The 17,067-nt window shown below is 44.5% G+C and overlaps 2 protein-coding genes across 7 annotated transcripts in view; one reads left to right on the top strand and one right to left on the bottom strand.

Moving 5' to 3' along the window:
* Positions 1 to 4,304, bottom strand: part of KBTBD3 (kelch repeat and BTB domain containing 3) — a 20,002-nt gene extending 15,698 nt beyond the window's left edge. For 2 of the 5 annotated variants that reach the window (XM_014464412.2, XM_023762521.1), the window contains exons 1-2: positions 4,139 to 4,240; positions 3,745 to 3,898 (exon numbers count right to left, since the gene is read on the bottom strand). Coding sequence is in view for 1 of the 5 variants with exons in the window: in XM_023762520.1 (XP_023618288.1) it covers positions 4,139 to 4,248 (110 nt within the window). In the remaining 4 variants the exon portion in view is untranslated. Of the gene's footprint in view, positions 1 to 3,725; positions 3,899 to 4,138 lie in introns of all 5 variants that reach the window. The other 3 variants (XM_023762518.1, XM_023762520.1, XM_006098827.3) reach the window with 3 other exon arrangements.
* Positions 4,305 to 4,337: 33 nt separating this feature from the next.
* Positions 4,338 to 17,067, top strand: part of AASDHPPT (aminoadipate-semialdehyde dehydrogenase-phosphopantetheinyl transferase) — a 28,636-nt gene continuing 15,906 nt past the window's right edge. Inside the window, exons 1-2 of one of the 2 annotated variants that reach the window (XM_023762522.1) lie at positions 4,338 to 4,679; positions 6,501 to 6,726. In XM_023762522.1, the coding sequence (XP_023618290.1) occupies positions 4,536 to 4,679; positions 6,501 to 6,726 (370 nt within the window). In that variant the 5' untranslated portion in view covers positions 4,338 to 4,535. Of the gene's footprint in view, positions 4,680 to 4,793; positions 5,520 to 6,500; positions 6,727 to 17,067 lie in introns of those variants that run through there. The other variant, XM_023762523.1, reaches the window with a different exon arrangement.

Below are 17,067 nucleotides of genomic sequence, written 5' to 3'. Positions count from 1 at the left end.
ATTCCAGATCAAGGGAACCTCAAGGCTGCACCCCCTTCCCAGTGGGGCTTGACGGGGGCCTCCAGGCTGCACCTCCCGCCCCGGGGGACGGGCCAGGGGGCCTTCAGGCCTCCCCCCCCCCCGGGGCCAGAACTGGGGGACTTCAGGCCTCCCCCCCCCCCCCCTGGCAGGACTTGATTGGAAAACTCCAGGGCATGCCCCCCCCCCCCAGCTCCAGGCCAAGGGGACCTCAGACTTTGGCCCCCAGCCCAGCGGGGGCTTGATGGGGGGCCTCAGGGCTGCACCCCCCCCCCCTGGCAAAGCTTGATGGCGGGACCTCAGGGCCCCCCCTGCCTGGCAGGGCTTGACAGGGAACCTCAAAGCATGTTCCCCCGCCCTGGCCTGCGCCAGGGGACCTGAGGGCGCACCGGGGGACCTGAGGCTGCGCCCCCCATCCAGCAGGGCTTGACGGGGGACCTGAGGCTGCACCCTCACCTGGCATGCACCGGGGGACCTGAGGCTGTGGGCCTGGTGGGGCTTGATGGGGGTGGAGCCGGCTGGGTCTGGATCTCGCCTAATGGGGGTGGGACTGGCCTGGTCTGGGTCTCATGCGATTTCGAGGAATGCGCAAGTGGGCGGGGCCTTGACTCTGGGTCCCGAGGCGGGCCCCAGACTCTGACAGGAGGAAGATTTTCATATACATTTTACTAATTTTCTTTCATATCTGGCACTTCTATTATAAAGAAAGGGCAAATAGCAATATTAAAATATTTCCTCTAATTAATTTCCTTTTAATGTGCATGAATTTCATGCAACGGGCTACTAGTGGAGAATAAAGTCAGATTTGATCCCTGATTTCTTGGTATTTAGTATCTAGTGAAAAAGAATGACAAATTATAAATTATTATAAATACTGTGAAGAAACACCTGAGAAAAGGAAATTAAAATGAACACTGTGAGGGGAAGTATTCAATTTCAGATAAAAATGGTAACAGTGAACACTTAGTGTTACTATGTGTCAGGCTCTGTACTCCATACTTTATATACTCTTTAATCTTCTAAACCACTATTGTCCCCATTTTATATACAGGGAAAAGGAAGCTTTGAGAATTTAACTAAATTGCCCAAGATGATGTAGCAAACAAATAAGGAGCTGGCATGTAAACTCACAGTCTGATCCCAGGTCCTTGTTTTCATCCACTACAACATTAGGGAGAGAGAGTCTTTCGAGAAAAGTGTCATTTAAGTTGAAACCTGAATGATGAGAAGGTAAGGGGCTGCTGAACAAAATGTGTATAAAGCCCTCAAGTGGGAAAGGGTCCCAAGAAGACAGGGCGCATACGAGCATCAAATCCTGTCTTACAGCAAGGTGTTGGGGACAGGATTATAAAGGAGAAGGGGCTAAGGTGAGGCTGGGGGTTTGCAGACGTCAGTTTTTGTAACTAGTCATCAAGGGGATGAGATGATTTGATGAGATGATGTTTTGACTCCTGGTGGGTCCATCTGACCCTGCTTATCGGTTCTGCTTGTGGATTCACAGCTGAGTAACCTCCCTAATCTCTTCACACAGCCCTTGAGAAGGAAACTGTAAGAAAAACTTACCCTCTTATCCTATGTAATAAAAGGGTAATATGCAAATAGACTGACCGATGCAATGACCGGTTGCCATGATGCACACTGACCACCAGGGGGTAGACGCTCAATGCAGGAGCTGCTCCCTGGTGGTCAATGTGCTCCCACAGGGGGAGCGCCACTCAACCAGAAGCTGGGCTGACATCCCCCGAGGGCTCCTGGACTGCAGAAAGGGCGCAGGCATGGCTGAGGGATCTCTCCCGCCTCTCCCCACCCTCCCAGTGCACAAATGTTGTGCACTGGACCTCTAGTTCACATATAAAAAACTTAACCCCCTGTTCACATAAGTATATGTCTTAAGATTTAAAATGATTATTTCTGCCCTAACCGGTTTAGCTCAGTGGATAGAGCATCGGCCTGCAGACTGAAGGGTCCCAGGTTCGATTCCAGTCAAGGGCATGTACCTTGGTTGCGGGCACATCCCCAGTGGGGAGTGTGCAGGAGGCAGCTGATCGATGTTTCTCTCTCATCGATGTTTCTAACTCTCTATCCCTCTCCCTTCCTCTCTGTAAAAATCAATAAAATATATTTTAAAAAAATAAAATAAAATGATTATTTCTCAGATTAATGCAGGTGCCCTATCTATTAGATTATAAGTCACCGCTATCACTTTCATCGCTGGAATATAGTTAACGAGAGCTAGGAGGTAGGTGAGATAGGACTCCAGAAGGCCAGTGCTCCCTCATGCAGGATCCCATAAGCCACAAGAACCTGAAATTTTATTCTAAGTGCAACTGGAATCACAGAAGATTTTGAACTGAACAGTGACAGGATCTGATTTATATTTTTAAGTATCGTTCTGGCTGATGTTTGAAGAATGAATTTTAAGAAGGTAAGAGAAATCGAGTCCAAGTTACTCATTTATTCAACAAATTTAAAAAGTTTACGGAGTAGCTAATATGGTGGCAAGCTCTATCCAAGGTACTGCAAATACAGCAAAAACAATACAAAGTCCTGCACTCTGGAAGAAACTTTAGAGTGGTACACACACACACACACACACACCTCTCTTTCCGCTACATCAACAATTTCTCCCACTCTACTGGACATTTTCCATCAGTGTACAAATTTTAGTACCTCCCATCTTTAAATAAACATCAAACAAAACTATATCCTTTGACCTTTTATTCCCATTTGGCTATCATCCCATTTGCTACGCCCTAATTGAGAAAAACTTCTTTAATGAACAGTCTATAGTGCCCTGGCTGGTTTGGCTCAATGGATAGAGCATCGGCCTATGGATTGAAGGGTCGTGGGTTCAATTCCGGTCAAGGGGACCCCAGTAGGGGATGTGCAGGATGCAGCCTATCAATGATTCTCTCTCATCACTGATGTTTCTACCTCTCTCCCTCCCTCACCCTTCCTCTCTGAAATCAATAAAAACAAAAAAGTCTATAGTTCTTCACCTCCAGTTAGCAGAAACCACTATAATCAAGGTCCTCTCTTTCACCCCACTAAAACAAGTATTAGTAAGTAGAATGCCTTATACTTTACATATCTTTATATTTTTTCTTATTGTAGCATTTTTGTACGTGCCTTATCTATCTGCTTTGCCAGACTGTCAACTCTGCAAGGTGGTAAGCAGACCTTAAATGTCACACATTGCCACGGACTTTTATCGTAAACTCATATATCAAGCGAGGAATTCATTTTACAGCTCTTTGCAGACTTGTGTATGTGTGTGTTCAAAAGCCCATTTATCTGCAAAGTATTGAAGGGGGCTCATGATACCACGAAAAGCTAATGGAAACAGGCATAGATGCAAACAGAACACAACCCTCGTTGAAGAGTACGATTGTGTTCATTCCTATTGCTGGCCTTTTACTGGCATTGCTTGGCAACCGAAGGAAGAAGCGCATCTGAATCCCACCGTGTGTGTAGCACTGAACCAACCACAGAGTCAGGCATTGGCATTCATCTGCAGAGATCAGCTTTCCCCTGGACCCGTCCCCGGGAAGGGCTTTGATCACTAGGGCTGTCCTAGGAGTCACCGACAGTCTACCTGGAACAACTGTGGGCGCAGAGACATCAGTAAAAATAACTGAGCAGAGACAGTAGCTCGGAAGGGCTGCTGCAGTTATTTAACTCGGCTCTGCGGCTTTTAGAGCAAGGACCTGTGATACGTGGACCCACCGGTGCCTCAGCGAGAGAATCCTCAGTTTTCTCCCCCGGGGTCTGGTCCAGGCTTGGCAATCGCAGAGCAGCCTGAGTCACTTGATGGTGAGAACAAAGGGTCAACAGGAGCCCAGCGCTCGGGCTCGGGGGCAGCCTCGGCCCCACTGGGCTCCTGGGGGCAGAAATGTCCTAGGTGAGCGGAGGGGTCCAACCAAGGGGGTGGGGGCAGGGGGAGGAAGGCAAGTCCAACCGGCACCAGGCAGTCCCTTCCCAGACGCGGGACCTCTCCCGGTCCCGAACGCGAAGTAGCGGCAGAGGCAGCCGAGGCCAGGGGGATTCTCTCTCCTGCCTCGGGGGTCTCCTGGAATCAGACGCCATCACCCCACTCGGTCCGACCCCAGAGATCACCCACCTGCAGCCGCGGCATCCGAAGTCTCCACCCCGGTCTCTCTGCCTCCGGAGGCTGGCTGCGATTGGCTTGCACCGCTGTCCGGTTAGCTCTTTCCCGAGTGTGAGTGGCATCACTCGCCGGCTCCTGGCCTTGGTCCCGCCTTCCGCTCGCGCCGAAGCCCCGCCCCGTGACGTCTCCGCCCCGCCGCGGCGCTGGGGGCGGGGCAGTGAGGGGTCAAGGTGGGAGCGTGCGCGAGGACCTGCGCGACGCGACGCCCCGCCCCTTCCGCACGGACGCCGGGAAGAGGGGCTGGAACCCGGTCAGCGTCCGTGCCGCCAGGCCCGAGGTGGCGGCGAGGCTCGTTTCCAGCGTATGCTTCCCGGCTCCGCCCGGCCGGCGGTTCTGCTCGGTGCCCGCGATGGAGGGCGTGCGCTGGGCCTTCCCCTGCGGCACGTGGCTGCCGAGCCGCGCCGAGTGGCTGCTGGCGGTGCGGTCGATCCAGCCCGAGGAGAAGGAGCGCATTGGCCAGTTCGTCTTCGCCCGGGACGCTAAGGCAGCCATGGTACTGCGGGGCTTGGGTATTGTGAGCCGAGGGCGCAGCTGTTGGGGGAGACGGGCCGGCGACACGCGGGGCGGGTCCGGGCGAGGAGGGTGGGCGCTGCGAGTCTGAGCCCTGGCCCGGTCTCCGCGGCCTTTGTAGTCGCTTCGAAGGCCTCGCTCGCGGCCAAAAAGTTAGCCCCTCCCACGTTGCCATGGAAACGGGGACCCTGCGAAACCGCGAGAAGGTGTAGGGAAGGCCTGCGGGGTACTTGCATTTCTTTCCTCGTAATGAATGCCTTTGTATTTCTATTTGTTATCTTTTTTATTTTTTTTGCTTGGGCCTCTGCCTGTTAAATGTCCCACCGCTCCCCGAGGGCACCCTGCACGTGAGAGGCCCCCCAAAACACTGCCGGTCTGACTGCGTTTATCTTTGCGCCCCGTGGAGCCGGACGAGGCCCAGACCGGCCTCCTGCACCCGTGAAGCGGGAGCCCCCGGAGGATGCGGCCCCGTGTCTACCTTCCTGACCACATAGCTTGGAAAACAGCGTCTTAAATAGTTATTTATTTTAGTTATGTATTTTTAAGCAACAAATGGAAAATTGGACTTCAGAATTATTTCTGTGTAGCGCAGTTTGAAACAGCCTGTAATGGCCATCCCTCCAGAAACAGTCGTTTCTTGAAATTGCTCCTATGTTGAAACACCTTTTCACTTGAAATTTGGCCTAATTCATTAATCTTTTGAAGGTATATGGGTGAATATTTTTATACTCTTTTTTTTAATTGTAAGAAGTGAAGTTCAAAGTATTGCAGTATCTAAAACTCATTGTTAGATTGAAGCAAAAACAAAAACCAACAACGAAAGGTATCTTACAAAATATTGTATACTTTGTTATACCCCTGGGTATTGTGTGTGATTATAGTAATTTCTTAAGTATTATGTGGCGGTGGGGGAGAGGAGGAGAGCGTGTATGTGACAAAAGATAGATCATGCGTAGCCAATTGTTGAAAATGAGTGATGGGTATATAGCAGCAATTTTCAACCTGTTTCATATCAAGGCACACATAAACTTTTGAAATTCTGTGGCACACCAAAAAATATAATTTTTTGACAATCGGACAAAAAATAGGTATAGTTTTGAGTCGTTCACACCTATGGCTGTTGTGTTGGCTGTCGTCATTTTATAATTTGACAGTGTAAGGGAAAAGAGGTCAGTGCCCCTGACTAGTCTGGTATTGCATGTTTTAAAAATTATTGCATCACACCATTTGGAAATCGCTGGTATGTATGATCTAGACATGCTTGCACATATGCACAGAGATGTATGTACAACAGGGTTCGTTACTCACTGGGGAGATTTTTGTAATAGCAAAACTAGAGGCAGCCTAAAATGTCCAATAATGGAGTAAGTCAATCTATTTATACTTCCTTGATACTGTGAAACACTATGCTATAGTTAAAAGTGCACAGAAATATGGATATGGACAGATATGGAATAATCCCCAGCACAAGTTAAAAAGATTATACATGGTAGAATACTACATAGAGTAGGATCACATATGTGTAGATAGATAGCAAAATCATATGCACATGAACTTATATTTAGGTACTTAGAAAAAAGACTGGAAGGATGCCTACTTGTTAATATTGCTTACCTGTTGAAGGGAGAGAATTGCTAAGGAGAGACTAACTTTTTCTCCTATCTTCTTACGCATTGCTTAAATCTTAATGGAATGTATGTTTTAAAACCCTAAAAAATATTTTAGAAACCACAAAAACATACTTTGTATATTATAGGCAGTGTACTTACACATACCAAATATTTATGTTTTATTTTCTTAACAGGCTGGTCGTCTGATGATAAGGAAATTAATTACAGAGAAATTGAATATCCCTTGGAATAATATTCGTTTGCAAAGAACTGCAAAAGGAAAACCAGTTCTTGCAAAAGACTCATTGAATCCTTACCCCAATTTCAACTTTAACATCTCTCATCAAGGGGACTATGCTGTACTTGCTGCTGAACCTGAGCTACAAGTTGGAATTGATATAATGAAAACTAGTTTTCCAGGTAATGTTGCATTTTTGTAGTGCAAGAGTTTGTATCTCCTTGTCTCCATTCATACCTATTGAGTAATCAGGCCAGGAGATGTAATTTACATACTTAAATTTAGGAAAAATATGCTCAATACTCAAAGGTAGTATATCTGAGAGAGCATATATAAAAAAAAGGTATATTACTTAGAATATTAATGGACTTCTACATAAAGAATAGATTCTCTCCTGGCCTGCGAGGCTCCGTGGTTGGGCATCGACCTATGAACCAGGAGGTAGGTCATGGTTCCATTCCCAGTCAGGGCATATGCAGGGGTTGCAGGAGGCAACCGATGGATGATTCTGTCTCATCATTGATGTTTCTTATCTCTCTCGCCCTCTCCCTTTCTCTCTGAAATCAATAAAAATATATTTTAAAAAAAGAATAGATTCTCCATGTAATGTTCTGCCAGAGGCAAAGTGAAATGTAAAGATTTTTTAACTATACCTCAGCTTAAGAAAGACTAAATTTGAAACTATTTTAGAAGACTTAAATGTGTAAAGTTTTTCAATAGCTCTTATTATCTTATTTAAATGATGTTAAGTTGAACTGGGCTTGAGTTAATTTTCAGTGGCGTTCTATTAAAAACAATAATTATAAGAACTTTGTTTCACTTAAACATATCTCAAAATTAATCAGTAAATTGTTTGGTTTGTTTAAAAGGTAATCTCAATGATAAAGTACATTGTAGTTCTTAGAAAAGTTAACATGTGTTTATGCTATATCTACAACTCTTTGTAGCACATTTATATAAGTAAAAATGAAGAGCAAGAAATTATTAAAATATTTAACTTGCTTATATTTTGCCTTAGAAATTTGTAATTGGTGGATGTAGGAACTGCTAACATTTGTTGTGGTTGAATATGCCCAGGGAATTTTATAGAACACAGGTTCTCTTAGCTATAATTTTTATCATCATTAACATTTAGTGCGCACTTATTGTGTGCCAAGGCATTTTACTAAGTGCTTTGCATATATTCTCCGATTTAATTGTCCCAACCACCCTAAAATGGATATACTGTTATTTTTATCAAAAGATAAGTAGCAAAAAAGAAAGCTATTAATAGAAACATCTTTCTTATTTCATAGTGCAACTTCATCTCCACACTACCTCAGGATCTTTGCTTATGTTTTCCTGGGTCTGGAAGATTTGTATTAACTTTATCCCCCACCCCAATTTCTGTGTAGATAACTTATTGACTGGTTACCTTTCACCTCAGTCTTACTTTAGGGAAGCCTTTGTGAACTTTTAATCTAAGCTAGGTTTTTTCATTGTAGGCTCTCTTATAAAATGTATTTCCTGCATTCTGGTAATATATCTGTTCATAATTATTTATCAGGATGATTGATTGCCATTCCCCCGGTTCTTATAAGCCACATGAGAGCAGGAACTATGTTAGCTACATCTGAGTTTGTTCACTATCACATCTCTTAGCACCCTACCTAGGTTATAATAATGCCCAATAAATATTTGTCAAATGTACTGCTGTAGTAAGGTTTCATTCAGAGTATGGCTGTGAATCTCACCTCTCACTTTTGCTGTAATTGTCTTTACCTTGAATTTTCCCACCAGCTACTTTTTCTCTGACTTGCTTATAAAACCTTTCTATTACAACTCTATTGTTAACTTTGCTCAGCAAGAGGCTCTGCTAGCAATGACAGGGATTCTTGACCTGAGACCCAGGATAAGCATCAAGTAATTTTATTTTAACCTACTGAAATTATTTGCTACATTTTGTGTGAATTTTTCTCAGGAGAGGATCTGTTTTTCAACAGTGTCATAAAAGGCTTATTCTGAAAGAACCACTGCTGTAGAGGATTTGGAATGAGCCCTTAAGCCTTCATAATGTTCTTTTGTCCCTTTATGAACTTTTCCTAAAGTCAGAAATTACCAGAGAGGCCATTGCTCCTCAGAATGCAGTCAGCTTAATTACATAGAAAGGTTGGCTCATCAGGTTGATATCTGCCTGGAAATTATGCTTTACTGTAAGACACAGATTTTATTACCAATTGCTTCGATGGATAATGTTGGCTTTGATCAACACTAAATAAACAGGTAATTACTCATTGAAACTTTTAATAAATGATAGGATGATAACTAAGCATTAATTGAAGGTCTAGTTTCCTGATTATTATATTAAGACTTTTTTTGCCCCCAACTTTTATTATCTTATTTGACTAAGCATAGTATCCATGCCTTTTCCTATTCTTTGGTTCATTGCCAAAAAGCTATGATAGATCCAATAAATCATAAGACAAGCGATACTTTCCAGTGTCACTAGTATTGTTATGTCAGTAATTTCCACTAGTGATAACAGTGATGGACATTATTTCTCAGTGAGGGTGGGTAGTAGACAGTGGTTTATTTCACTGGAGAATCATTTGAATCCCACTGCTTATCAGAATAAGTAAAGAAATTGAGCTAAGGGACATTCCCAAAAGTTACTAAATGATGGAGGGTAACATTTAGGACAGCCTCAAGTGCATTGTAGTTTGTACTGGACATGTTATTAGATTGTCACCTCTGGAGATGGAGTCAATCTTTGTGGGCATCATTTGTATTTGAAAGACTCGTTTTCATGACTCCTATTTTGTCTGCAGGGAAACATGTAGGAACTTGTGGAGTCTTTCCTTGTCACATTAGTCATATGTACTAGGTGCAGATCATTTTCCTCCACCTCCTCCCAGTTCTCCCATTGCTTCTGTGGCAGGGCAGGAGAAAATATAGTAATGGATCTAGTAATGGTTTCTTCCTTCTAGCCAGATGCCCACAATTGAGATTGTTGCACTACTTTATTTGCTTAATGGAGAAAGGACCCTGATTTAAAAAAAAAAGTAGCTGGTGCATAGTTGGTACTCAGTAAATATTTGTTTAATGAATGTCTAGAGAAAAGCAATTATAAGATATTGGGGACGTTGGTAAAATAAATTGGCAGTGCAGTACTTTCCTAACCCTTGTGGGGGAAGTGTTTTGTAAGTCATTATAATTTATGTATCATAAGTGTAAAAGAAAACATAGTTTTATGAATTGCTCAGTTTTGTTCCCATATTTACAAAATATGGCAAGATAGATACAGTATCAAAACTATGATTTAAATTTGGGAAAAGACTTGCCAGTGATGACCAGCAGACCCTTAGCGACGGATGAATGGAGTAGGATGAATGGATTACTCCAACACATTTGCTGTGAGAGGGCTAAGGGACTGCCTGGCTAAAGGAACCAGACATATTGGGGGGACACATGTGTTTGTAGTGTCCTTTAAGCAAGGACACCCAAAGATTAAGCATAAGGATTCCAGTAAACACCCGGGGGTCTGCATGTGCACAGACTTGTTTGGAAAGGTCAAGGGATAATTAGGGGCACCGCCTTCAGCACTACCCTAAGTCAGAATTCTGATAAACAGGGTGGGGGACCCTCCACACACTTTCCTTTTCTCAGTATGTCCGTCTTACAAACTTTCCAACCAATTCTCATGCTTCCCCACGACTATGATACTTTTTCCCCAAGGTTTTTACATTTTCTGCTTAACATTTTTATTATAAACTTTTCTGGATATTAATTAGCACAAAATGACTCATTGTTTTGAGATTTAATACTAATTTAATAGCTTTGAAATGACTATCATAGGACTGTTTTCTAGAACAACTGTTACATAAATTAAGTACAGTAAGTATAAAGTAAGTTGTGGTATATATGATGGCTAGGACTGTGGTAGGACCTTTCTTATCTCCTTCTACTGTAGTGTCTCCTATACTATTTTAATGGACTCTTAATTGATTTCCCATTTGCTTTTGTACTCACCCAGATAATACAGAGTTGGCATGGTCTTTAAACAAACCTACAGCAGTTTTCTTAAAACTCTTAGGTTGGTTCTTTTTTTAAAATATATTTTTATTGCTTTCAGAGAGGAAGGGAGAGAGATAGAAACATCAATAATGACGAGAGACAATCATTGATCAGCGGCCTCCTGCTTGCCCCCTACTGGGGATCAAGCCCTCATCCCAGGCACGTGCCCTCACCAGGAATCAAACCATGCCCTCTTGGTTCATAGGTTAACACTCAAACACTGAGCCACACCAGCGGGACGTAGGTTGGCTCTTAATAAAATCCAATCCCTTTAACATGACCCTATCATCTTATTCTCATTTACCACCATTTGCATTTCTATCTGCTCTCTCTGCTCACTATTTTCTGTCTTTACTCTTTTATTACCTTGAATGTAGCATACTTTATCTTGTTCAAGGTGGCAGAAAACGTGGTCCCTCTTGTTCTTCCACCTATGCAAGAATTTCCTTGGGTACCTTGGAAGGATGAGAAGTAGCCAGTGCCTCCTCAGCAGGGTTTTTCCTGACTACTTGATCTTCTTTTCCTTCACGCCCTTCTCATATGTAACTATGACTCAGTTATTTGGTTATTATCTGTTTTCCCTCATTAGATAAGTTGAGGAACCGTGCTCGTTTCCTTTTTGCCACAATATACCTAGTACTTAAAAGTGTTTAGCACAGAGCAGGTGCTCAATATGTATTGAATGTACAAATGATATGAGTTCTCACTTTTGCTGAAAATACTAAATTTGTTGAGAAATGAAAAAAATGAGTACACAACTGTAATGAAAATTGGTATTCATATCAGATGCTAATTAGAATGTAAACTGTTCTCATCAGTGACTTATGATTAAAAATAGTCTTCCTTTGAGTCTTCCTCACTCTCCATTTATCTCCCTAGCTCTTTTCCTCCTCCATTTCCATCCTGCTTAGATTCAGTTTTCAGCTTTCTTCCAGCTGCAGTCTATTCCACTGTCATTTCTATCTAGGTTCACCTACATTCTTCTAGATTTGTATTTTGCAGGATGTGCTTAAAGGACTTTTTTTTCAAGCTTGGAGATTTAGAGCCAGTAAGTTGCTTAAATAAGTTGCACTTCCCTTTGTACTCTGAACTTCTGAACTTCTTACTGAAAAACCAGGTCTTTATTGGCAGGGAGTATTATTCCTCCTTCCGTTACTGACTGGATCTTGCCCAGTGTACAGAGGAGTTGAGTGGGGTCATAATGTAGAACTGCTATTTATTGAGTAACTCCTATGTGTGAAACATTGTGTTAAATGCCTTGTATGCATCATCTTGTTTGATCCACTTAAGCCTAGTCTGTAAGTTCAGTTGACCCTTGAACAAACACTGGGCTCAGGAGCACTGAACTCCCATGCAGTTGAAAATCTTTGTCTAACTTTGGACTCCCCAAAGACTTAACTACAGTCATCCCTCAGTATCTGCAGGGCACTGGTACTAGGAACCTTTGTGGATACCAGAATCTGCAGGTGCTCAAGTCCCTTACATAATAAAATGGCATAGAAAAATGCATACAGTCAACTCTGCATCTGTGGATTTCCAACCTTGCTTCAAAAATACTGTCTGTCTTCCTTTTATTAAGTTGTATGAGTTCCTTATATATTCTCAAAGTCACTCATCATCAGAGAAATGTAAATGTAAACCACAGTGAGATATTACCTCACACCTGTCAGAATGGCTGTCATCAAAAATTACCAAACAAGTGCTGGTGAGGATGTGGAGAAAAGGGAATCCTAGTACACTGCTGGTGGGAATGCAGACTGGTGCAACCATTATGGAAAACAGTATGGAGTTTCCTCAAAAAAATTAAATATGGATCTCCATTTGACCCAGTGATCCCACTTCTAAGAATATATCGTAAGAAACCTGAAGTACCAATTAGAAAGAATGCACCCCTAAGTTCATAGCAGCACAGTATACAATAGCTAAGATCTGGAAACAGACTAAGTGCCTATCAGTAGATGAGTGGATAAAAAAACTGGTGCCATGGAAGACTATGCAGCAGTAAAAAAGAAGAATCTCTTACCCTTTGAGACATCATGGAGGGACCTGGAGAGGATCATGCTAAGTGAAATAAGTCAGTCAGAGAAAGACAAGTATCACGTGATCTCACTCATGTGGAATCTAAGTAACAAAATAAACTGATGAACAGAGTGGATCCAGAGACTTGAAGCATGGAATAGAGTGTGGAATCTCAGAGTGAAGGTGGGAGAGGGTGGGTGGTGGGAGGTAATCAAGCAAAGACCTTGTATGTATGTATATGCATAACCAACAGGGTGCTGAAGGCCTAGGGTGGGGGAAAATACAAAAAAAAAATAACTGTCTGTAAGCCCTGGCTGGTTTGACAGTGGATAGAGAGACAGCCCTCAGACTAAAGGGTTCCTGGTTCGATTCCAGTCAAGGGCACATACCTTGGTTGTAGGCTTGATCCCTGGTCCCAGGCGGGTGTGTTCGGGAGGCAGCCAGTCATTGTGTCTCTCTTACATCTATCTTTCTCTTTCTGCCCCCCCCTCCACTCTCTCTAAAAAATCAATGAAAAATATCCTTGGGTGAGGATTAACCTATATATATATTTGGTCTGTGTTTGGTTGATTCCACAGATGTGAAACTCTGGGATAGGACTGACTATATTTATTGGAAAAAATCCACATGTAAGTGCACTTTTGCAGTTGAAACCTCCATTGTTCAAGGGCCAGCAATGTTGTTATTTTATAAAATAGATTAAGACACTTGCTCAAGGCAACTTAAACAGGAGAAGATCATGGACTTGAACCCATACTACAAAACCTGTGTATTTGGGCACTACACTCTACAATATATGGCCTCTCAATACCAGGCTTTATTGATAATGTTTAAGGATTTACAATTCTGTGGAACTAGGTTAAATTTAAAGTTTTTATAGAGGAACTAATGTCTAAGAAGACTTGCCTTACCATTTTTAAAACAAGTATTATAAACATGAGTGCGGTGTTAGCAAAACAATAGACAACTAGGAGAGAGAAGAGTTAGAGCCCAGTATTTATATATTATCTTTTGAATTGGGTTTTATTATTTGCCATATGAAGTTTACTTGATTAAATATACTTGTCTTTTCCTTGATAAATTCTGAATTCTGTCTTGTTTGGAAAAAAAATAAATTGGTAAAAGATTTACTCCCAATCGTAGGTTATAGAGTCTCCTAGATTTTAGTCTAAAATTGTATTTTTTTTAAAATATATTTTACTGATTTTTTACAGAGAGGAAGGGAGAGAGATAGAGAGTTAGAAACATCGATGAGAGAAACATCGATCAGCTGCCTCCTGCACATCTCCCACTGGGGATGTGCCCGCAACCCAGGTACATGCCCTTGACCGGAATCGAACCTGGGACCCTTCAGTCCACAGGCTGACGCTCTATCCACTGAGCCAAACCGGTTTCGGCTAAAATTGTATTTTTTATATTTAATTGTATTCCTGTAGAATTTGTGGGTATATGTATATAGTATATTTTAGATCCTGATGGCTAAACAGTTCTACCAAATTCAGAGTTGGGTAGATAGGAAAAAACATGTAAAGTGAATGGCATTCTTAAGGTCCTGATAAATGTTAGCTCTAAGATTGTTGTGGTGGCTGTTACTGTTATATGTATACTAGTGGCCCGGTGCACGAAATTTGTGCACGGGAGGGAGGCGTCCCTCAGCCCAGCCTGCACCCTCTCCAATCTCGGACCCTTTGGGGGATGTTGACTGCTGGTTTAGGCCTGATCCCAGGATGTCCAACAGGCCTGATCCCAGGATGTCTGACAGGCCTGATCCCAGAATGACTGTCTCCTAACCGCTTGCCTGCGTGCCTGCCTGATTGCCCCTAACAGCTTCAGCCTGCCAGCCTGATCTCCCCCTAACAGCTCCCCTACCAGCCTGATTTACGCCTAACTACTCCCCTGCCTGCCTGATCATCCCCAACTGCCCTCCCCTGCTGGCCAGATCACCCCCAAGGCTTTTATTAGTATAGATATGACCCTTCACAGAAAATTTCACTAACCCTGCTTTACAATAAGGGCTTAACGATTGAATCATTGGGGCCAGGCACGAAGATTTCCTTTTTTTGAATAGTGGAGGGAATAATTATCCTGTCTTTAAGTTGCCCTGAACATCAAATGAGATAATGACTTAGAAAAGTATAAAAGCACCATATAAAGACAACTGTCTTTTTCATGTACTGAAAAGACAATAAAGTGGTAAAATGAAAAACACTTTTTATTCTCCCCCTACCTTCCTTTACAGCCTTTATTTAAACTTTGAAATTTAGAAAAATTTCACTCCTATTTTCATTTATTTACATTCAATATTATTTTGTATTAGTTTCAGGTTTATTAGTTACAGAATAGTGGTTAGACAATCATATACTTTACAAAGTGTTCCCTGATATTTCCAGTACCCACCTGGCTTCATACCGTCATTACAACACTATTGACTATATTCCCTATTTAAGTGACAATAGGTTTACAGGTTCCTTCCAATCTTTCTTTTGTGTTGCTCGCCCTTCCTTTTCTTTCTCATGTCTTCCCTCATTTTCTTTATATAGTATCTCAATTGGCCCTCAAATCTCAGCGAAGGCACTGGGACACGCTTAATCCATTTTACAGACCAGGAAACTGAGGCCAGTTCCATTTTGCTATGGAACTGGACTCCGCGCGCAGGGAGCCCTCACAGCCATGCTCTCCACTTTTCCTAAGGGACAGCCAGGGCAAACAGAACAAACCTCCCCGTGAGGCTTCCAAGCCTCATTCTCCAGCACCTCTTCATCATGGATGCTCCACATTCTTTCCTCTCCCCCGCCCCAACCCCATTCTTTACTACCCCCCCTTCTGGGGAGCAGGTGGTAGGCTTGCACTCACTCTGCAGGTGTGCACCCCCATGGGGTGGGCGAGAACTGGGGGCGGGGCGGGCCCAGGCTTAGTTTTGGGGCCAAGGCGGGAGCAGGAGTCCTGGCCTCTCAAGTGTACAGGCCGCGGGGAGGCCCGGTCAGCACCGGGAGCTTCACCAAACCGCCGGAGTGGGGTACCCAGCATGGGGCGCTCCTCCACTGAGGTGGTGCCACCCCTCCACCGGCCTCAGGGCTGCGAGTCTGTGCCCCTCCACCTGGGCGTCCTTCCACGCCTGCAGTCATCGCCTCTTGTTTCCTGCCTATTGGGGCCAATACAGAACCTCACTCTCTGCAGGCGAGGCAGATCCCTGCCCGCCAGCACCCTGCCCGCCAGCACCCTGCCCAGGCCTGAGCCCCCTCCAGTGCACCCCACCTTGGCGCCGCTCTGCGCTCCTTGGGCCGCCCGCCTGCTGGCCAGCTGCTTCCCTCAAGCCATGGCGCTTGCCCAGGATCGCCCATCAGGCGGAGGCCTGTGCGCGCGCCTGCAGACCCCATGGCCGCCGCCCCTGGCAGGGGCTTTGCCAAAGGTTCCTCTACCTTCAAGCTCTCTCCTCAGACTCCCAGGAGCTTGGCTCCCGCGGCCCAGCCCTTCCGTGCCTCCCTGCAGCCCCTGCTCTACTCAGCTCTCCCGCCACCCACCTGTCAGGAAGCTGTCTGGAGCCTTGCTGCGGGCAGTGTGGTTCTGGGGCAGGGGCTGGGATGTGGGGAGCAGCTCCAGGAAAGTTTAGTAAACCCCCAGGTCCCCAGCCCCTCCTTGAGCAGAGCCCAGGGCAGGCTGGGGGCCTGGGTCCAAACACTGCAGCTGCGGAGGCCCCACCCGCTTCAGGACCACACACAGGGGTCCCGGCTGGGGTGTGGTTTAGGCCCCTTGTTCGCACCGCCAAGCCCCCCCCCCCCTCCGCCCAGGTCGCAAACAGGGGTCCTGGCTGGGGGCGTGGTTCAAGCGGTTTGTTCGCACCGCCAAGCCCTCCTGCCGCCAGGTCGCACACAGGGGTCCCGGCTGGGGGCGTGGTTTAGGTGGCTGTTTGAGCCGCCAAGCCCCCCACCCCCACCCCGCCACTCAAGGCCGCACACTGGGGTCCTGGCTGGCGTTGGGGTTTAGGCGCCACGCGCGCGGGATGATAGCTCCAGATGGCCCAACCTGCCTGCATGCAAATTAGCCGCCATCTTGGCTGACAGTTAATTTGCATATACTCACTGATTAGCCAATGAAAAGGGTAGCGGTCGTACGTCAATTACCATGTTTCTCTTTTATTAGTGTAGATAGTGCTTTCATTTTAGTTTTATTTCATAATAATCAGACCATGAAATCACTTGAATATAAAGGTTTTGGCTATGGTATCTGTTACCCAGTGATCGCTAGGATAGATTCAGCTTACTCACTGACTATTTATTTTGAGTAAAGATGCCTATTTTGGACTCAACAGACTAATTGTATCTTTTTATGAAAATCTCCAAATATACTAATATATGTAGAGTGTTGGCTAACTTGGAAACCTGAAGATGGTATGGAGATTTTTTTAAGCTGAAAACATTTTCTTACTTTTCTCATTCCTGCTGTAACAATTT

The sequence above is a fragment of the Myotis lucifugus genome, unplaced genomic scaffold (assembly GCF_000147115.1).
Source record: "Myotis lucifugus unplaced genomic scaffold, Myoluc2.0 scaffold_248, whole genome shotgun sequence".
NCBI classification, from domain to species: domain Eukaryota; kingdom Metazoa; phylum Chordata; class Mammalia; order Chiroptera; family Vespertilionidae; genus Myotis; species Myotis lucifugus.
Note: the sequence above shows the minus strand (reverse complement) of the source record. Positions and strands in the feature narration are given on the sequence as shown.